We start from the raw sequence: 15,901 nt of genomic DNA on the forward strand, positions 1-15,901 counted from the left end.
AAGGACTGTCGTGGTTTCAGCCCAGCCGGTAACAAAGGACCACGCAGCTGCTCGCTTGCTCCTCCTGCCCCCCTCCGGTGGGATAGGGAGGAGACGGACGAGAGAAAAGAAAAAAACCTGGAACCTCGAGGGTTGAGATAAGGGCAGTTTACTGGGACAACACAAAAAAAAAGGTTACAACAACAACAACGATACTAATGAAAGAATATACAAAACGAGTGATGCACAGTGCAACTGCTCACCACCTGGAACCCGACGCTCCGCCACTTCCCCCACCGAAAGTCGAGAGTCCTCCCCCCGGCCCGCTCCCCATTTATATACCGAGCATGATGTCACATGGTATGGAATAGCTCCTTGGCTAGTTCAGGTCAGCTGCCCCGGCTATGCCCCCCCACCTCCCAGGTTCCTGTAAAAATTAACTCTATCCCAGCTGAACCCAGGACAAACAGGTATACTCTAGATGACCTGATTTGAAAGATGTACCATTAATCAATCCAGAAATTGAACTTTTTACAGATGGAAGTAGCTTCATGGTGAATTGGGAACGGAAAGCTGGGTATGCCGTGGTAACCCTACAAGAGGAGGTTGAAGCACGAGTATTGCCACCCAATACCTCCGCTTAGAAAGCAGAGATCATAGCTCTAACTCAAGCTTTGGAGCTATCCAGAGATAAAAAGGTAAACATATATACAGACTCCAAATATGCGTTTAGAGTGGTCCATGCACATGGAGCCATTTGGAAAGAGCATGGATTGTTTTCCTCTCAAGGAACCCCTATCAAATATGGACCAGAGATTTTGAAACTGCTGCAAGCTGTTCTAGGACCAAAAGCAGTTGCAATTGTACATTGCAAAGCTCACCAGAAAGGACAAACCAAGATAATCAAAGGAAATCGTAAGGCAGATGAAATGGCTAAAAGAGTTGCAGAAAGGGCATAATTGATTGGGGCATTGATCCCAACAAGAGAAGTTCAATGGGAAGCTCTGGAATATTCTGAAGAGGAGGATTGGCTTGCCAAATATTTGGAATGTACCAAATCAGAGGAAGATTGGTGGGTAACTAAAAATGGACAAGTATTTATCACTACCCTAATGGTAAGAGAAATATTGAAGAAAACCGATAATGAATCCCATATGGGAGCAGACGCTTTGGTTGCAAGCATTAAAAGATATGCTGTAGGACCAAAAATGCAAAAATTAGCTGATAAAATTGTACGACAGTGTCAGCAGTGTTGCAAGAATAATCCGAAAATTCAAAGAAAGCCTCCTTTCGGAGAAGTGAGACGAGGTCAAACGCCGGGGGAATACTGGCAAATAGATTTCTCTGAATTACCAAAATGTAACCAATTTAAATATCTTTTGGGTTTAGTAGATACTTTTTCTGGGTGGCCTGAAGCCTTCCCATGCTGTACCAACAAATCTAGAGAAGTAGTTAGGATCTTGCTCAAAGAAGTGATTCCGAGATTCGGCATGCCAGAAGGGATGTCATCAGACAATGGCCCTCACTTTATAGCTGAAGTAGTTCAGGGGGTTGCTAAGTTCCTACAAATACAATGGGGTCTTCATACACCTTGGAGACCCCAATCAAGTGGGAAGGTAGAAACGATGAATCAAACCCTAAAGAGACAGATCTCAAAGCTGTGTCAGGAAACACAGATGAAGTGGGTAGATGTCCTACCTATAGCATTAATGAGAATTTGGATCACTCCTAGAGTAAGAGAAAAGGTGAGTCCTTTTGAAATACTGTATGGAAAACAGTATCCTGCAAACTCAATGACAGGAAAAGGAGACCAAATGCATGCAAAAGGAGAAGAAATATTGGTTAATTATTTATTATCCCTGTCACGGACTTTGTCTTCCTTACATAGGTACCTTAACCAATGAACCCCTTTGCCTTTAGACTCGTCAGTACATGAATTTCAACCTGGAGATGCAGTTTATATCCGCACCTGGAAAGATGAGCCTTTGAAAGAAAAATGGAAAGGACCTTACCTGGTGCTACTTACCACTTATACTGCTGTGAAAGTGAAAGGTATAGATTCATGGATACACTATACCCACGCGAAGAAAGCTCCACAGAAGGAGTGGATCTCTGAAGAAACGGGACCACTGAAGCTGAAACTCTCGGTCCCAGTGAACTGTAACTGGGACTCTGAGAAGTCATATATTGAGCTAGATTGCTAGATTGTACGCAAGGCCTAGTATCTTTGTATTGCATTTTGATAGTTATTTTCATACCTTTGTTAGTGTATTTGTGTAAGTATACAGATTTCTTTAGAAAAGAAATGAAGGAACTAAGGGGGGTAATATTCCTCTGTTGCCTATGGATATGGATAAAGTTAAAAGATGCCCGAGTGTCTTGTGGGGAACCAGGAAATCCATGGGAAAAGAACTTGCATTTTGAATTATTGCAGAAAACAGTACAAATGGCGATCAAGTCTAATTTTTGGATCTGTACTCATTTCCCCGAGCATTCTAACAAAGGTGTTCCTTTAATAGGAATACTCCTCAATTTCTCTTTCCCGGAATTTGTAAAGTATGTGCAGAATAACAATGACCAAACATACGATGATACAATAGAGCAAGAATGGAAAGTTCACAATCTACCAGGAAATTATTATCAATGTCTAGAGAGATGTAATCATAACACAGACTGGCCACCAAGACCTAAACTTAATTGTACTGGAGCTATATATGTAGGAGAACATGCAGATTGTTCCAAAGGTACATTTGAAATCTGATACCGAAGTTGGTCTGAAAAACAAAGAACTGGCTGGCGGGTTCTGAAGGGAAGTGGTTGGTATTGGCTTTGTGGTGACAAGGCTCATAAAACCCTACCTCCTAATTGGTCAGGAACATGTACCTTAGGAGCAGTAGTACCTAATATCACAATAATTGAAAATTTAGGATCTCAAATATGGACGAGAACCTACCTTCGAAGGAGTAAAAGAACTGCTAATCCATTGATTGATAGACCCACAGGATTTCACTCCTTCGTGAGGTGGTTTATTCCCTGGTTAGGAGTTAGCGAGTTAGAGAAAGCTATAGTAAATATTTCAGTCATAATTGAGAAAATTGGGAACGAGACTTACGATGCTATAAAAGCCCTACAAGAAGAAGTGTCTGAATTGGCTAAAATTACTTTACAAAATAGAATGGCTCTTAATATGATGCTAACCTCCCAAGGAGGAGTGTGCACAGTTCTAAATACTGGTTGCTGTGTATATGTGGATCAGAGTGGTAGAATTTCTACAGACTTAGAAGAAAACTGGAAACAAACTAAAATACTTCATGAAATACAAAAGGATGACACATCTTACAGGTTTGAAGAAACGTTTAAGTGGTTGACTTCCTGGTTCCCCAATTTAAGTTTGTGGGTAAAAAGGTTATTGAACTATATAATAATTGCTTTAATAGCTTTTGTGTGTATTTATGCATTGGTATCTTGTGTTACTAAATGTTGTTCTAAGGTTTATGAGAAAATAATTTGAGGTGAGACTGATATAAGAGAAACCACATTGAGGTTCCTCTTTTATAATCTCAGAGGGGGGAAATGTAGTCATATGTTTGAGTTACGGCCTAGCTGTGGTGCAATTCAGGGTTAAACATGATGCATTGTCCTTTAAGGAGGACCAGTACTCCATAGCTTCACTATGCAAGCCTGATTACTTTGTATAAACTATGCATGCTTTGCTAATGACTATGCCCTTGGAGAGGGAACTAAAGACTGATAAAAGGAAACATCCTGCCCCAGAAGGCACTGGGAAGGCCGGATGACTGCTGAAGAAGCATGAACTAAGGGAAAGGTAAAGGTGGCAGGGGGAGATCGTGACCACCGACTCAATTCAAGGCTGGAAGAACTTGCCCCCCCCACCTGCAAGGAGCGTGCATGCTAATTTAAATATAACTGACCAATAGTAGATGAGAGGGTGACTACTAACCAATGAATGTAAATTTAGGCAGGTTTTTACTGATCATGTAACAGAATAAATACATTGCAGTTCTTTGGTGTGGTGTGCCAGCTTTGTGGAGTCACCACCTGGCACCCATCTCTGCGCAGACATGAAATAAACAAATATCTTGGCTCTGTGTGTAAGATTGGCTCATTGCACACTGGGTACTGAACCCCGCTTATGGGACAACAGAGCCAGGCCCTGCCACCACCTCAGAGCCCCCGGGGAGAGTTGCTACTCTTGGCCTCCAGTCAGCTCTTCAGAGCACCGGGTTCAGAGCGTGGCCTCTGCCACTCAAATACCAGTGTCTTCAGCCATGTAGTCTTCAGTCTACACTTACCTTCTTAATAACTTCCCTGCCACAGTTCAAAATAGAAAAGGAAAATCTTCTGTATGGTCTTACTGCAAGTATGTCCCACTGGAGGGGAATTTCTTATACTTGCGACTCAGAGCTCGTACCAGGACTGCAGACAGGAGATGCCACGTAGAGCACAGCCTAAATGTAAATTAAGGAGAAAAATATGATTTTAAGAGTAGAGAAATACTGATAACAGAGGAATTATTTTCCAAGTATTTGCTATTAAAAACACCCCCCGGCCCAGTTAACAAGTTGTTGTTAGAAGTTGAGTGAAGAAAAATCATGCATGCTTCTCTGAATTTAGGAATTCCAGATTTTATTTATAATGCAAGGCACAACCCCCATTACATTTCAAAAATGCAACAAACTCTTTTTCCACAAGTCTGCCAAATCAGCTGGTATTTTAACTTGCCTCTAGTAAGAGCATACCTTGACCCTCCATTCTATCTGACTGCCTGGTGAGGGGTTGGAGATGGGCAGGGGATAAGCTGCAGCAGGAAGGGGAATGTGAGAAGCGGGAATGAAATGCAGTGAGCAGCAGCTGTGCTGCCCGCTTCCCTCCCAACTTGCTGCCCATAGAGCAAACCCAGACACTGCTGCGCACAAAGTCATGTTCTAAATCTGAATTGCAGAGATGTGTCAGGGCGCTGGGAGAAAGCGTGTTTGAAATGGCGTATTAAACAGGCAGAAGGAGGAAAGGACAGAAGATAATACTACTGCTGATGATCTTCATTTTTACTTTTTAATGGTGTTTACTACATGTGTGGATTAAGGCTGACAAGAAGACAAACCTGCTTCCCCAGCAGACAGTGGAGCTTGTCCTCCTGAAAGATATAGGCAGAGAGGTTTCTCTGTTAGCTTGCTGGTTAGTGTCACTGTAGGGAGTACAGAAAAGCATTTCTTCAAGGCAATGTATAGGGAGTTCTGTCAGTGAACTGTAGTCATTTGTATGGTGTATTGGGTTTGCGTGGCAAGGTTTTGGTAGCTGGAGGGCTACAGGGGTGGCTTCTGTGAGAAGCTGCTAGAAGCTTCCCCTGTGTCCAAGAGAGCCAATGCCAGCCGGCTCCAAGATGGACTCACTGCTGGCCAAAGCTGAGCCAATCAGCGACAGTGGTAGTGCCTCTGCGATAACATATTTAAGAAGGGGAAAAAACTGCTGCACAACAGCAGCCGGAAGAGAGGAGTGAGAATATGTGAGAGAAACAACTGTGCAGACACCAAGGTCAGTGAAGAAGGAGGGGGAGGAGGTGCTCCAGGCACCGGAGCAGAGATTCCCCTGCAGCCCATGATGAAGACCATGGTGAGGCAGGCTGCCCCCCTGCAGCCCATGGAGGACCCCACGCTGGAGCAGGTGGATGCCCGAAGGAGGCTGTGACCCCGTGGGAAGCCCATGCTGGAGCAGGCTCCTGGCAGGACCTGTGACCCCACAGGGGGACCCACGCTGGAGCAGTCTGTTCCTGAAGGACTGCACCCTGTGGAAAGGACATGTGGAAAGGGCCCACGCTGGAGCAGTTTGTGAAGAACTGCAGCCTGTGGGAAGGACTCGCATTAGAGAAGTTTGTGGAGGACTGTCTCCCATGGGAGGGCCCCCACGCTGGAGCAGGGGAAGAGCATGAGGAGGAAGGAGTGGCAGAGACAATGTGTGATGAACTGACTGCAACCCCCATTCCCTGTCCCCCTGCACCTCTCGGGGGGAGAAGGTAGAGAATTCGGGAGTGAAGCTGTGCCTGGGAAGGAGAGAGGGGTGGGGGGAAGGTGTTTTAAGATTTGGTTTTATTTCTCATTACCCTACTCTGGTTTGATTGGCAATAAATTAAATTAATTTCCCCAAGTTGAGTCTGTTTTGCCTGTGATGGTAATTGGTGAGTGATCTTTCCCTGTCCTTATCTCGACCCATGAGCCTTTCGTTATATTTTCTCTCCCCTGTCCAGCTGAGGAGGGGGAATGATAGTGCGGCTTTGGTGGGCACCTGGCATCCAGCCAGGGTCAACCCTCCACATATGGTAAGAGGTGTAATATGAAAGGAGAGAGTTAGTTAAGACATTACAAATAGTTGAAGGAACAAGTTACTTGTGTGATCATAAAGGTTGTGAAAAATGCCATATCACTAATATTTTATGAGAAGATAAAAGCTTTATTGGTCTGACTGGTTTTAGTTATATGAATAAAATATGTATGTAATATTTAAGGCAAAGAAGTTGCTCTTATGGGAAATTGAGACATGAATGTAAATATCTAAGACACATCTTGGTATTCTGTGTCACTATATGAGTCTGCTTTGGGTGATATTTTGTTTTTGTAGGATGTGTGTGCTTTAATTAGCTATTTGGAGGAGGAGGACTGTCAATTCTTTTGCTCTGTGTTTCTTCTAGCTCTTACAGGATTGTGTTATCTCTGCCTGGATGTCTACAACTTTGAAATAAACTTTTAGATTCTCTAGTACTCAATAATTATTTTTTGGGTATCTTTAGTGCAAAAGCAGAATGGTGTATTGGCAAGATTTTGTGTATTCAGATCTCCTTTTGATGTTTCACAAAGATTGTGAAAAGTTGTGATGTTTCACAAAGTCCAATTTCTGAATGAGGCTATTTTTCTGGTGTTTATGTAGACTTAAATTGATCTGACTAGTTTTCTAGTGCTTTCATTTTTTTCCACTGCTGGTATATTTATCAGACATTCTCTGAAGGACACCATCTGATTTTTAAGATTGTGAAATAGGCATGTTTTACTATCTTTTGCAAGCTAGAGCCTTAAAAAAAAAAGGGGTTTTTTAAACAAGATTCACTGTTCTGTGATTTTTCTTCTGAAAAAGCTTTTATTTTATTCCTTTTCATTCATATATATATATATGCACACATATAAATACATTTAGAATGAGCCTTCTATGAATTCTTGTTATTAAATCGCTTGTTAAAGTACAGTAGTTGAGTCTACATTGTCCTCACAGTTCAACTATTTTGTTTTGTTCTTTACACAGGAGCCCTTACCAAAGTAAAGGAGAGTAAGCGACATGTGGAAGAGGGGAAGATGGAGCTCCAAAAAGCTGAGGGCATTCAAGAACGCTGTAACATTATTTCTTTTGCGACCCTAGCAGAAATTAATCATTTCCACAAAATTCGTGTGAGGGACTTTAAATCACAGATGCAGCATTTCTTGCAACAGCAAATACTCTTTTTTCAAAAAGTGACACAAAAGCTAGAAGAAGCTCTTTACAAGTATGACAGTGTTTAATCTCTGAACTTTGATTTGTGGACTTTCCTCAGTATGAATGTGACTGAAGCAGCAGAGCAAATGCTGCTGCTGCAGAACCGTTGCCAGTGGTAGATGGTGGTACAAGGATGGTTTTGTGTTCACCTGGAATCCTGGTTTAATCTTCGATTATGTAGAAAGGAAACAGTTATAGGGCTATGTAGTAGAAACAGTAACATGCATTGTAACTAAGTTATACTGTGTATGTCTACACTACCATTGTAACTTTTTTGAAATAATGAGTATACTATTTGCCTTATTGCTTTTTGAAATATGGTATTTTGGTGCATACTTTGTAGACCTTTTGGATCTTTAAGGAAGTTGGCTAGATAAAAGCCTGCTTCAGATGCCTTTTTACTTTCCTAGATTTGGATTTCCTAAATTCAGATGATTCTCTGTTTACAGACTCCTAGTAGAGCAGCCATGTGATTCTGTGCCTTTAGACTCTATTTTTCCTTTTCTAGTAAGTCACATTTTTATGATTGAATGAATGAAGGGTTGATGCCTATAACAGGAACTGATTATGAAACCTCATATTGACTGGAAAAAAATCAGCTGCCATCCAGTTTGCACAGCAAGTACTGTCTTACGACAAATGTTGTCTCAAAAAGGAGAACTTAAATCTGTTCACACTTGCCCTGAAAATGGAGACTACTTGTTACGTGTACTAGGATGTTAAGCACATATACAAAAATACACCACTAAATCCCCTTTCTGAAATGAATATTACATTTTTTTAGTATAAAACATTACTGAGAGTGGAAATTTTAAGAGCTAGCCTAATAAAAATGATGTTTATCAAGGGGATATGAATGCAAGCTGTGTAGCTAGAACATTTTTTAAGTTTGAAATGAACTGCTCATTGTTCATTGCTGATTCAGTTTATCTTCAGATTTGCATCTACATTGCCAGTTGTCTGAGTTGAGACTCCACTGTGATTCATTAGTTTACTAAGTTACAAAATTTCAGGGATGTTCAGTAATATAAATGATCTGAAATAAGTCTTGGCTGAACTAACTTGGAAAACAGGTTGCATTTTTATGTTTATAACACTCAAGAATTAACAGTTGTCTTAATTTTTGTATAAATATTTTTGACAAGCAGGGTGCATTTATGTATACGTAAACACTATCTTTTAAAGAGTTTTCTGGCTTATTTCCCTTGAACTAAGTCTGAAGTCTGTGTTTATAACCTATTGGTTTCCTTCTTATAGGTCAGTATGAAAGAGGGTTTTTATTTATCCTACCTTTTTTCTCCTAAACAAAAATAACAAAACCTTCCAAGGAAGCAAAATGTTTACTTTTTTTGTTTTAATTAAATTAATCTAAGATAGCTTAAACAAACAAAAGCCTGGAAAAGGAAGTTAAGCAACAGTTACATTTAAGTACAAACCATTCCTCACCTATGCAGCAGAAATGTACAGTTCTTTCGTTCGATCATGTGAGTTTCTGTAGCTTAACCCCACACCTCTGTTTTAGAGGAATAAATGTAACAATGTAGTTTTGGTTTTAAGATTCATCCCCAGATGCTTGGAGATTGCTATTTTGAGCATGTTGCATTCGGCAGTGCTGCTAGTATGTACCCAAAGAAGTAAAATACAAAATAACAAAGAGGAAAAAAACAGCATCTGTAAAAGAAAGGACAGTTGGTGAGGAAAGACTCCATTTCCAGGCTATTAAAAGAGTGCTGCAAACAACAAGGTTGACTATAAGGACCATAGTCATAGGGCTGACTTGCTCTTTATCTTCCTCATGGTGTCTCGTTCTACATTCAAAACTCACCACTTCCCATAATAGCTCTTCCCAGCAGTACTCCAGCTTCCCATATGTTGTTTAATTACATGAGAGAGTGATGAGCTAGGTTTGAGCTGAGTTCCATGGCTTCCAGATACTGTCTTATTAAACATCTTTGCAGTAATTAGATCAGACTACAATCAAATTAATTCTACATGGAAGTATTAAGACCTGTTCAGAAATTGATCTTGTTCCAGTTGAAGTATTCTAGGAGGTTAGTATTAATGACATATATGTGTCCAGGGGGAAATTAAGCTGTGATATGTATACATACAACATAATCAGATAGGTACAGTTTTCCCAAATAAACTGTCATGGCCTTCACCTTACTTTCTTATTTGTGAATTTTTGGGGTGAGGGGAGAGTGGGGGGTGCTAATTGTGGTTAAACTTGATGTACCAAAAAAACTTGACTGGAATCCTGGATCTGAATTGTTGCAGAGTTCGGAAAGGTTCAAATCCACATCCATATTAGCATCTTCCTTTTTTCCTCACTCTTTATAGAGTTGGAGTTAAACTGATATAGGGAGCCTAAATTCCATTAATGGTTACTGCACTATGCGAGAACTACAGTTTTAATTTTATTTGGAACGAGTATCACATTGACCACTCATGACTGATGGACTACTGGATGGTGTGGTCTGAGATCCGAATGTACTCTACAGTAAAGTGAATGTATATTGTGTGGGACTGTGGAAGCATCAAAGGAAATCTAACAGAATCCTTTTAAATAAATAAATGTGGAGGGAAGCAAATTAGCTCTATAGAATAATATTAAATGCCTTTGCTTTATTCCACTCCTGTAATTTGTTTTTGATGCATCACAATTTTTTCATTGACAGTAGTTAAGTATCTGGTATACTTGCTGGGGGTTAGAGAGATTGAACCGAAAGCTGCAAGAAGATCCACTGAGGTATTGGTTTCTGTGAAAGTGCTGAATCCAATGAAAACTGTGGAATATATTCCTCATCAGGGGAATATATCTACTTAGAATGACCAGCAAGTGGAGTGTGAATAATGTTTCTATTTAAATTGTAGGTTTTAGATTTAGAAATTAACAACCTGCTAAAATGATGAGATCAGTGTGCTTCCTAGCCCTTTTGTTGTCTGATACTTGCAGAGAAGACAGTTGCCTCTATTTATGACTTGTGCATGTTTTCTAGATTCTCTCTACCAGTTTCAGGGTCCAATGGTGTTATGGGTTTGTGTGGCATGGTTTTTTTGGTAGTGGGGGAGGGGGCCACAGGGGTGGCTCCTATGAGAAGCTGCTAGAAGTTCCCCTGGCTCCATGTCAGACCTACCTCTGGCCAAGGCTGACCCAATCAGTGACAGTGGTAGCACCTCTGGGATAACATATTTAAGAAGGGGAACCTGCAGTGAGTAGTGGGATTGGAATGTGAGAGGAACACCTATGCAGATACTGAGGTCAGTGAGGAAGGAGGGGGAGGAGGTGCGCCAGAGGAGATGATGCCCCTACAGCCCGTGGTGAGACGGCAGGCTGTCCCCCTGCAGCCCATGGAGGTGAGCGGGGGAGCGGAGGCCCCCGAAGATGGCCGTGACTCCATGGGAAAGCCTGCACTGGAGCAGTTTGTGACTGAAGATCGGCCCACAGAAAGGACCCACACCAAGGAAGTTTGTGAGGAATTGCAGCCCATGGAAAGGACTCACGTTGGAGAAGTTTGTAAAGGGCTGACTCCTGTGGGAGGGACCTCATGGTGGAGCAGGGGAAGAGTGAGGAGTCCTCCCCCTGAGGAGGAAGGAGCGGCAGAGACAATGTGTGGCAAGCTGACCCCAACCCTCATCCCCTGTTCCCCTGCACCTCTCATGGGGAGGAGGTAGAGAGAACCGGGAATGGAGTTGAGCCGGGGAGGAGGGAGGGGTGGTGGAAGGTGTTCTAAGGTTTGGGTTTACTTCCTATTATCCTTGTTTTGATTTGATTGGTAGTAAATTAAATTGATTTTGTTTCTTCCCCGAGTTGAGCCTGTCTTTTGTCCATGACCATAAGTGGTGAGTGATCCCTCCCAGTCCTTATCTCGACCCATGAGCCTGCCTTTATATTTTCTCCTCATCCCACCGTGGCCGGGCGGGGGAGTGAGTGAGCGGCTGCATGGTGCTTTGTTACTGGCTGGGCCTAAACCACGACAGATGACATGGTACTCTTGATTTAGAAGTGTTCTAAGACCCAGCTTAGAGAGATCAGTAGGAAAATTATGTGGTGATGAAACATTCAAGACAACCACCAACAAAATCTGATAATTCAAAATGGAAGAATATGTTGCATATAAAATTGATATTTTTTAGAAAATGTTAATGAACTGCCTACACTGAAAATGCCTACATTATTTGGTGAGGCACAGGTATCTTTTTGGTGAATTACAAGACCCTGTTTGCAGTACCTTCTTATTTTGCCAGACCTTCAGTATTCCAGCTAACATATTCCGTGCTGGTTGTTTTCTCCAGCCTGAATTCTTCTGGGAAACTTAAACAAAAGTTGTTCAGCTATTTTGCAGAAGGAGATCATAGAAATGAAAAAGAATTTTTCCTCTTAGATTCTTTAAACAGTTTGGCTAGAAATCTTTAGTTCTTTCATACTTTAGAACAAGGACTTGAAATTTGGCAGGCTTGTTACCTTTTGCACTTTTGCATCCTTAGATATGCCTGCTGCACTGCCTGTGAAAATTTGCCTAAATATTTCCAAGTTAAACTAAGGTTGCTCCAGGCCCTACTGTGCTAAAATTTGACAGATAAATTTTCTGTAGCTCCCACTTGCTCCAAGCAATCTTGGTTCTAACCTCAGTCAGCAGTGGCTAAGTGAGACTTTCTCTGTAATTGTTTTTCCCTTCATCCAGAAGGGGCTGAACCTCCCAGACCAGAAGCTGAGCAAAGAAGCTGTCGGTAGGTCCTGGCATTGCTGCTCTTTCTACCTGGCCATGGGAGGAGAGAAACAGCAGCCTGGAATACAATTTTGAAGTTGGGTCTGGCAGCTACAGCAAGGTAGAGGTTGGGGAGGAACACATGGGGACAAAGATCAGAAAAGGGCGAGGACAGAAAGCCCTGTGACTACAAAAGTCTGTTCCTCCAGTCTCTGATTATACCTTGGGCTTCCAAAGCATCTGTGTCCTTTTGCTGTTACTAAATAGCCATAATGAGAAGTCACAAAACGAGTAATTTAAGTTCTTCTGGTGGTGAGGACAGCAATGTTTTGTTTCTCTCATTATAAATTACTTTATTTGCTCAATGTTCAAAGGTCTGATATGGCAGTTGAAAAGTTTTAACTGTTGATGAACTATAGATTTAGGGGCTGAAGGAGATGCCATAATGCAGGCTCTGTGATGCAGTGCTATGGGTATCGATATGGCTCCATATGTTCTATTAACTGTTTTTTTCTTGGGGAGGGAAGAGGGAATTGATTTAGGAAGTTGCACACAATAAATGACTGTATTAAAGAATGCTAAGGTTATGGACAGTGTCGTGGTTTCAGCCCAGCCGGTAACAAAGGACCACGCAGCCACTCGCTCACTCCTCCCGCCCCCCTCTGGTGGGATAGGGAGGAGAATCGGAGGAGAGAAAAGAAAAAAAAAAACAACCACCCCGAACCTCGAGGGTTGAGATAAGGGCAGTTTACTGGGACAACACAAAAAACAGAGAAGTTACAACAACAACAACGGTACTAATAAAAGAGTATACAAAAGGAGTGATGTACAGTGCAACTGCTCACCACCCGGAACCCGATGCTCCGCCACTTCCCCCACCGAAAGTCGAGAGACCCCCCCCAGCCCGCTCCCCATTTATATACTGAGCATGATGTCACATGGTATGGAATAGTTTCTTGGCTAGTTCAGGTCAGCTGCCCTGGCTATGCCCCCCCACCTCCCAGGTTCCTGTAAAAATTAACTCTATCCCAGCTGAACCCAGGACATTATCCACCCCTTATTCTATACCATCTACATCATGCAGAGATTCCTACATTTTCCAATCAACTACTACCACTTTCCTTGTCTTTTATATATATATGTATATGGACATCCCCCCCCCCCCCCCCCACACACACACACACAAATAGTATTCCCTTAGTCGATGGGCTATCCCTCCAATGTGTCCATCAATTTTATTTAGTCCATGACTTTGGGGCTCCATCTGTTGTAACAGTTCTTCAGGATAAGAGAGATGGTGTGAGGTGTTAGGTTGTTGTATGCTGCCTCTGGAACTTGTGGCTGGTACATTTGGTACAACCCACACCCTTGGCCTGCAGGTCGAAGAGGTTGATCTTGAGGAAATTGCTGGGCACCAGTTCAAGTTCTATCACTGTTGTACTTGGCTCAGTTTCAAAGTCCATCCTTCAGTCATTTGGGTAATTCTTACAGTAATACCCTTGATATGGCATATAGACACTATAGATACAATGACATACATTGGCAGGTTATTTAGCAGTTAAATATCATACAGCCTAATTCACTGGCTATTCTCTCCCAAAACCAAATCTCCCTGAGGTACACATCGAACTTCCCCATCCTTCTGCATCACCCACCAGGTGTACCCAGGTCCCTGAGCAAAAACAACCCCTTGGATGGGTTTGTCTCTGCTTGAGGGGGGACTAACCCAGACTGTCTTTCCTAACATACTCCTCATGCACACTACAGGGACTTTATCCCCTTCTGCAGTATGTGGAAGTCTTGGTTGGGTGGGGCCAGCCCGATTGGCGGATCCTCTAGTGTTAACTAACCAGGTGGCTTTTGTTAAATGTGTATCCCAATGTTTGAAATTTCCACCCCCCATTGCTCTCAATATAGTTTTCAGCAGTCCATTGTATCATTTGATTTTTCCGGAGGCTAGTGCGTGATAAGGGATGTGATATACCCACTCAATGCCATGTTCTTTGGCCCAGGTGTCTATGAGGTTGTTTCGGAAGTGAGTCCCGTTGTCCGACTTGATTCTTTCTGGGGTGCCGTGTTGCCATAAAACTTTCTCTTCAAGGCCCAGGATAGTGTTCTGGGCAGTGGCGTGGGACACAGGATATGTTTCCAGCCATCCAGTGGTTGCTTCCACCATTGTAAGCACATGGCACTTGCCTTGGCGGGTTCGTGGGAGTGTGATATAGTCAATCTGCCAGGCCTCCCCCTGTTTATATTTCAGCCATCGCCCTCCATGCGACAGGGGTTTTAGCCGCTTGGCTTGCTTAATTGCAGCACGTTTCACATTCATGGATAACCTGTGCAATAGTGTCCATGGTCAAGTCCACCCCTCGATCACAAGCCCATCTATATGTTGCATCTCTTCCCTGATGGCCCGAGGTATCATGGGCCCACTGAGCCATAAATAGCTCACCCCTACGTTGTCCACCTGAGACACTTCAATCTTGGCAGCCTGATCTGCCTGCTGGTTGTTTTGATGTTCTTCAGTGGCCCGACTCTTGGGTACATGAGCATCTACGTGACGTACTTTTACCACTAGCTTCTCTATCCGAACAGCAATATCTTGCCACAGTGCGGCAGCCCAGATGGGTTTACCTCTGCGCTGCCAGTTGCTCTGCTTCCATTGCTGTAGCCACCCCCACAGGGCATTTGCCACCATCCATGAGTCAGTATAGAGATAGAGCACTGGCCACTTTTCTCTTTCAGCAATGTCTAACGCTAGCTGGATGGCTTTCACTTCTGCAAACTGACTCGATTCACCTTCTCCTTCAGCAGTTTCTGCGACTAGTCGTGTAGGACTCCATACAGCAGCCTTCCACCTCCGATGCTTTCCCACAATGCGACAGGACCCATCAGTGAACAGGGCATATTGCCTCTCATTTTCTGGCAGTTTATTATACAGCGGGGCCTCTTCAGCCCGTGTCACCTCCTCCTCTGGCGACATTCCAAAATCTTTGCCTTCTGGCCAGTCCGTGATCACTTCCAAAATTCCTGGGCGACTGGGGTTTCCTATGCGAGCTCGTTGTGTGATCAGTGCGGCCCACTTACTCCACGTGGCATCAGTTGCATGATGTGTAGAGGAGACTTTCCCTTTGAACATCCAGCCCAGCACTGGCAGTCGGGGTGCTAAGAGGAGCTGTGCTTCAGTACCAACCACTTCTGAGGCAGCTCAAACTCCTTCATATGCTGCCAATATCTCTTTTTCAGTTGGAGTATAGCAAGCCTCGGATCCTCTGTATCCCCAACTCCAAAACCCCAGGGGTCGGCCTCGGGTCTCCCCAGGTGCTTTCTGCCAGAGGCTCCAGGTAGGGCCATTCTCCCCAGCTGCAGTATAGAGCACATTTTTAACATCTTGTCCTGTCTGGACTGGCCCAAGAGCTACTGCATGAACAATCTCCCGCTTAATTTGTTCAAAGGCTTGTCGTTGCTCAGGCCCCCATTTAAAATCATTCTTCTTCCGGGTCACTTGATAGAGAGGACTTACAATCAGACTGTAATTTGGAATATGCATTCTCCAAAAGCCCACAACACCTAAGAAAGCCTGTGTTTCCTTTTTATTGGTCGGTGGGGACATAGCTGCTATTTTGTTGATCACATCCATAGGGATCTGACGACGCCCGTCTTGCCATTTTACTCCT

General features: G+C 43.1%; 1 protein-coding gene across 4 annotated transcripts in view; it reads left to right on the top strand.

Moving 5' to 3' along the window:
- LOC128136278 (sorting nexin-18-like) overlaps positions 1-11,368 on the top strand; it is a 41,045-nt gene extending 29,677 nt beyond the window's left edge. Inside the window, exons 3-4 of one of the 4 annotated variants that reach the window (XR_008233313.1) lie at positions 517-677; positions 7,288-7,377. Coding sequence is in view for 1 of the 4 variants with exons in the window: in XM_052775540.1 (XP_052631500.1) it covers positions 7,288-7,541 (254 nt within the window). In the remaining 3 variants the exon portion in view is untranslated. Of the gene's footprint in view, positions 1-516; positions 5,642-7,287 lie in introns of those variants that run through there. The other 3 variants (XR_008233312.1, XR_008233311.1, XM_052775540.1) reach the window with 3 other exon arrangements.
- Positions 11,369-15,901: the final 4,533 nt, after the last annotated feature.

Source organism: Harpia harpyja, chromosome W, assembly GCF_026419915.1.
Source record: "Harpia harpyja isolate bHarHar1 chromosome W, bHarHar1 primary haplotype, whole genome shotgun sequence".
Taxonomy (NCBI): Eukaryota; Metazoa; Chordata; class Aves; order Accipitriformes; family Accipitridae; genus Harpia; species Harpia harpyja.